Here is a 5,849-nt window from a genome sequence, read left to right as displayed (position 1 = left end):
GAAATCAACCCTTTTTCTAAAGCAGATCAGCTCAAAGATAGAAACATGAAGTACACCTAGAAAAATAACAGTGTTTCCTATGTAACATCGAGCAGCTTCTGTTATGTTTTGGGGCTGTGAAAAAGTGGAAAAACCTTTGTTTTTGCATTTGTGATCAAAGTTATATAAAACGGTGAGTTAGAAGCTTAACCTCTTTTCTTTTATTAAAATTTTACACCTTAACCTCTGTTTGTTTTTCATGTTTTTGTGACCTTCAATAATTGTTCAAACACAGCCACCACATAGAAGACACACCTATTCCTGAAACTAAAACCTGATTTTCTTCCCACATTGCACCTTGTCAAGACTTGTCTTTATTCCCTCCTCCTCAGATCTAGAAGTAAACTAGTAAATCTATCTGCTCCCTGGTTTCATTCACTGCAGCAGCACATGGTATTTAGATCAGAACTTAGACTGATTTCTGTTGTACGGAAGTAAAAACTACAGTTTTATAACTGGGAAAATGGAGCGGAGAGGACTTCTGATGGATGATCAAAAGTTATCCTGTTCCATCTGTTTGGATTTACTAAAGGATCCAGTTACTATTCCATGTGGACACAGCTACTGTATGAACTGTATCAAAGTTCACTGGGATGGAGAAGATCAGAGGAGGATCTACAGCTGCCCTCAGTGCAGGAAAGAGTTCATACCGAGGCCTGTGCAGGAGAAAAGCATCATATTGGCTGAAATGGTGGAGGATCTGAAGAAGACAAGACTCCAAGCTGCTCCAGCTGATCACTGCTATGCTGGACCTGAAGATGTGGCCTGTGATGTCTGCACTGGGAGGAAAAGGAAAGCTATCAAGTCCTGCTTATCCTGCCCTGCTTCCTACTGTAGTGATCATCTCCAGCCTCACTATGATGCTCCACCATTAAAGAAGCACAAACTGGTGAATCCCTCCATGAAGCTCCAGGAGAACGTCTGTTCTCGTCATGATGAGGTGATGAAGATCTTCTGTCGTACTGATCAGCAGTGTATCTGTTATCTCTGCACCATGGATGAACATAAAGGCCATGAAACAGTCCCAGTTGCAGCAGAAAGGACTGAGAAGCAGAAGGAGCTCCAGGAGAGACAACAACAAATCCATCAGAGAATCCAGGACCAGGAGAAAGATGTGAAGTTGCTTCAACAGGAGGTGGAGGCCATCAATTTATCTGCTGATAAAGCAGTGAAGGACAGTGAGAAGATCTTCACTGATCTGATCCGTCTCATCCAGAAAAGAAGCTCTGATGTGAAGCAGCAGATCAGATCCCAGCAGGAAACTGAAGTGAGTCGAGTTAAAAAGCTTCAGAAGAAGCTGGAGCAGGAGATCACTGAGCTGAAGAGGAAAGATGCTGAGCTGGAGAAGCTCTCAATCACAGAGGATCACCCCCAGTTTCTCCAGAACTACCCCTCACTGTCAGCACTCAGTGAGTCTACACACTCATCCAGCATCAATATTCGTCCTCTCAGATACTTTGAGGATGTGACAGCAGCTGTGTCAGAGCTCAGAGAGAAACTGCAGGACATCCTGAGAGACACGGGGACAAACATCTCACTGGCCGTCACTGACGTGGATGTTTTTCTTAAAGATCCAATACCAAAGTTAAGAGATAGATTTTTAAAGTACTTTAAAAAAATCACCCTGGATTCAAACACAGCACACAGGAAGCTAATTTTATCCGAGGGCAACAGAAAGGTGACATCAATTGACCAACTACAGTCTTACCCTGATCATCCAGACAGGTTCATTGATTATGAACAGGTCCTCAGTAGAGAGAGTGTGACTGGACGCTGTTACTGGGAGGTGCAGTGGAGCAGAGCAGGAGTCTACGTAGCAGTTTCATACAAAAATGTCCGCAGCGGATCAAAGGAATATTTGATAGGATTTAATGATAAATCTTGGTCATTATACTGTGACAAAGACAATTATATATTTTGTCACAACAACATTAAAACTCCAGCATCAGGTCCACTTTCCTCCAGAATAGGAGTGTATCTGGATCACAGAGCAGGTATTCTGTGTTTCTACAGCGTCTCTAAAACCATGACTCTCCTGCATAGAGTCCAGACCACATTCACTCAGCCTCTATATGCTGGAGTTTATGTTTCTGCTGGATCTTCTGCTGAGTTTGTTAAATTATGTTAAACAAAACTGACTTGAGGTCCACTTTGAAAATAATGATATTTTAATTGAATCTTCTTTAGGGTTGTGTCTTTCTGGTCTGTAGTCACTATGATGCATAACTAATTATTTCATGTAATTTAAGATGCATGATTAACAAAACAACAAAAGAAATTATGCAAAACGTATATCAGCTTTGGAGTCATTCACTAATTTAAACCTTATTTAAAACTAGTTTTTCTTTACTGCTCAGAGATCAGATGGCTTTATTTAACAATTTTATAACCCTGTTTGTTGTTTTGTTGATGTTTGAGTTAGTTTGGGTGCTGCCACTTCCTGTTTCTGTTCAGCCATGGAAGACTGTGAATACATTTTATTTCTATGTGAACTGACAAGCATAATTCTCCAGCAGCTCTTTATTGATTTAATGTGTCAGTCCTTGATTTGTCAATTTTTTTCCTAGACGTGTAATTCCTTGGCATGTCAGACATAGCATAGGCACAGTATGATTGGTTGAAGGGCAGTTGTACTCCACATAAAGGAATCATTAGACAGTGTCATTGTTGCGTGAATAACGATAATAAATTCGATTTAATCAAGCATCTTAGTAGGCAGATCACAATTATTTCATAGTAGCCTGTTTTTGTATAACCTTTAACCTCTTTGGGGTGATTTTGTGAGTATGTGTGTGGACATATGTATAGACATAAGTGTATTAATGTTGATGTAAAGGCAAGTTTTTAAGCTGGAGGGGTACGTTTGAAGGTGTGGCGAGATCTTTAAACGACCAGCCATCCACATGCCCGATGAACATGGAAGGGCAGGTAGACCCGAACCCTGGAGGCTGCAGCAATCCCATGCTGCCAAACTCAGACCTTAACCCCAAAGCATCGATATTCAAGCCAGATTGCCAGTGAGTCACAGTGGCGACTCTGACCCGTGGCAACCAGACTGGCCACTAAGAAGGCTGTAGTAGCCGTTAACAGCAATTAAGGTTTGTCTTTTATTCATTTAAAGGTTTGTGGTGTATCTTATGTCTCTGAAAATAATGCCATTTTGTTTTGGTAGAATAAGTTATTAAAGATGGCTTAGTATTGGAATATTAAAAGGAGTCTGTGCTGATTTTCATTCTCTTTGTGTTTTATTGAATTTTATTAACACATTTGAGACATAAGTGTGGTGAAAACAAAATTTGTCACAGGATGGCGCCAAATACAACATGTTCCTCAGCACAAAAGGGATGCTTTATGCATAAAAATGTACCCTTAATCTAAAAACAGCAGCTCAGATTGACTCAGACTGACTCTTGTCACATATTTTTAATAATAATTATTTTTATTTATAAGAGTTATTTACTTGCATTATATTTCCTTATTTTAAGGCCACACCTTTAACTACCACAACACTGAACCAACAGGTTAGACATATACACTAACTGTCAATTCTTTTTGAAGTAGGAGCCTGTTTTAAATGATGAACCATCATATTAGACTGAAAAAACTAATCACATACCTTTTGTCCGATTTAATCTATTGTGTATTTTTGATATCTTTATTGAAAATAGGATTAAATCATTATTATAGATGAAAAATAAAAAAGCAGAGATGATATAAAGGTAGTGGTTGAACTAACAAATGCTGCCGAATTGGAGAATAGAGATAGAACGAAGCAGAGAAAAAGTGGTCCCTATGTCCTTCAGCAGGCTGAGCCTATAGCAGCACAACTATAAATATACTGAGCAATGATGAAAAATAATACCAATGTTTTACTTTATTTTTGTTGCACAATTTAATGCCATCAGGTCTTAGTTTAAACTGTTGATTGATTTTATAATAATGTTTATCGTTTAGGCTACATGGTAAAACAGTGTGTAGCAATAATGGCCTTTGAGCAAGAGAGCCTGGTTTGATTCCTAGCCTTGGGTCTCTGTTAGATGAATTGGCATCTCTAAATTATGTTTGTTTGTGGTTTTGTGTCTCTGTGTCGCCCTGTGACAGATTGTTGACCTGTCCAGAGTGTATCCCACCTCTCTCTGCAACCCTGACGTAATAAGAATGAGAAGATGGATGGATGTTTGTGATTTATAAATTACTTTGGTTATTTTAAGGTGCTTAGTGCCATTTATTGCCCACAGTTGGGCTGACTGCCAATGAGTCATTTATTATCCCACACACAATCCCAGATGATGCCAAGCTTTCAGCTTGGTTGTAATAGTTATTGTGTATTAAATATTCATACTGTGTTGAAGGTTAATTTGGGGCCTAGATGGTTAGCAGTTTCCATTTGGAACCCACTTAGTTTACAGCCAATAGAGAATCTGCTTCACATGTTTTCAGTAATTAACTCTTTTAAAAGGTGTGCTGCTTCACACATGTGCCTGAAAATATAAAGAAAACTTTCTGTTAAAGAAGCTGTTTGCTCTCACCTTGCTAGTTTTGTGATTCTATGTTTTATCTAAATAGTTTGGACACCTTACTGTCTGAAAAACCAGCAGGGTCTTTGTTTTTCACAGAGGAAGTGAAAAGAGCAGAGGGTTTTTCAGTCATTCGACGGTTGACAGGATGCAGGTAACACCGCTTTGTCTGATGCTGAGTGAGTATAAACACAGCACTATCCGTTCAAAACTACTCAGACACAGATTGCTTGAATTTTAAATAGTTCTACATATTATTGGATGTGCTTGCTTGACATTCGATTTAGTATCTGGTGTAACCTTTTTTTGTTATAATCTGGGTAAACTCTCATTATGTCTTAAAATTATTGCTTTTCTTAACTGACACCAATTTTGGAAGCATTTTCCTCCATATGCTTTTTCTTTTTTTTTATAATCATTTCGGAATCATTTTTGAGACCTTCCTCAGTTCTCTTTTCACTTGTTTTTACCTTCTGTTTTAACTCCCAGCTGGCCCCTCTTAATTTCGATTAACTTTTTGAGTTGATTTCTTATCTCAATTTTTTGTTTTATGGCTGTACTTGCTTTGAACCTTTTAAGTGAGAAATACAATTCTTTCTCTTATCATTGTGTTGTATTTACTCTTAATTTTCTATTTCTTTCCTTGGTTTCCCTAATATTCTTTGCTTTTTTAATCCATTTGAACCATCCTTTCCTCCTCCCAGCCTGTCTGAAGGTCAGCCCTGATCGGTCCCAGTTCTTCCGCTATGAATCCATCTCCTTAAGCTGTGAGGATCCTTTGAACTCCACTGACTGGAAGGTAAAGAGGAATACTTCTGATGGCGGGGTCAGGCTCTGCTCCTCAGGCTGGGGCTTCGCCTCTGCAGGCTTCAGCTGCATCATTGGAAACACCTACCCGAAGGACACTGGGGTTTACTGGTGCGAGTCGGATGGACAGGAGCGAAGCAATGTGGTCAACATCACCATAACTGGTACAGAAAATCTATACTGGTGTAATAATACAGCTGACTGACAGTTTGGTAAAATAGGTGCGTGTGGTGGTGGTGGTGACTTTAAGTCTAATACCCTCTTCAGCACATATATGTAAATAATAATGCACTGTGAAAATTCCATCTTCCTCCGCTTATCCGGGGTCGGGTCACGGGGGCAGCAGCCTAAGAAGGGAGGCCCAGACTTCCCTCTCCCCAGCCACTTCTTCTAGCCCCTCAGGAGGAACCCCAAGGCGTTCCCAGGCCAGCCGAGAAACAAAACAGATTTTAAGACAGGATTTTATTTTATTTTTTTAATAGAAAT

At 39.5% G+C, this 5,849-nt stretch overlaps 2 protein-coding genes across 2 annotated transcripts in view; both read left to right on the top strand.

The window, feature by feature from the left end:
- Positions 1 to 502: 502 nt before the first annotated feature.
- Positions 503 to 2,573, top strand: LOC107102743 (tripartite motif-containing protein 16-like). Its single transcript, XM_015402159.1, has one exon. It carries the CDS (start codon positions 503 to 505, stop codon positions 2,165 to 2,167), a length of 1,665 nt encoding a protein of 554 aa, XP_015257645.1. The 3' UTR covers positions 2,168 to 2,573.
- A 1,310-nt stretch (positions 2,574 to 3,883) lies between these two features.
- Positions 3,884 to 5,849, top strand: part of LOC107102744 (Fc receptor-like protein 5) — an 8,384-nt gene continuing 6,418 nt past the window's right edge. The window contains exons 1-2 of the mRNA XM_015402160.1: positions 3,884 to 4,735; positions 5,261 to 5,527. Coding sequence (XP_015257646.1) covers positions 4,705 to 4,735; positions 5,261 to 5,527 — 298 coding nt within the window. The 5' untranslated portion in view covers positions 3,884 to 4,704. The remainder of the gene's footprint in view (positions 4,736 to 5,260; positions 5,528 to 5,849) is intronic.

The sequence above is a fragment of the Cyprinodon variegatus genome, unplaced genomic scaffold, assembly GCF_000732505.1.
Source record: "Cyprinodon variegatus isolate N-32 unplaced genomic scaffold, C_variegatus-1.0 Scaffold1309, whole genome shotgun sequence".
In the NCBI taxonomy this organism is placed as follows: domain Eukaryota; kingdom Metazoa; phylum Chordata; class Actinopteri; order Cyprinodontiformes; family Cyprinodontidae; genus Cyprinodon; species Cyprinodon variegatus.
Note: the sequence above shows the minus strand (reverse complement) of the source record. Positions and strands in the feature narration are given on the sequence as shown.

Excerpts from the sequence above, each read along its gene's own strand:
- LOC107102743 (XM_015402159.1), top strand. The coding sequence starts at position 503 with ATGGAGCGGAGAGGACTTCTGATGGATGATCAAAAGTTATCCTGTTCC.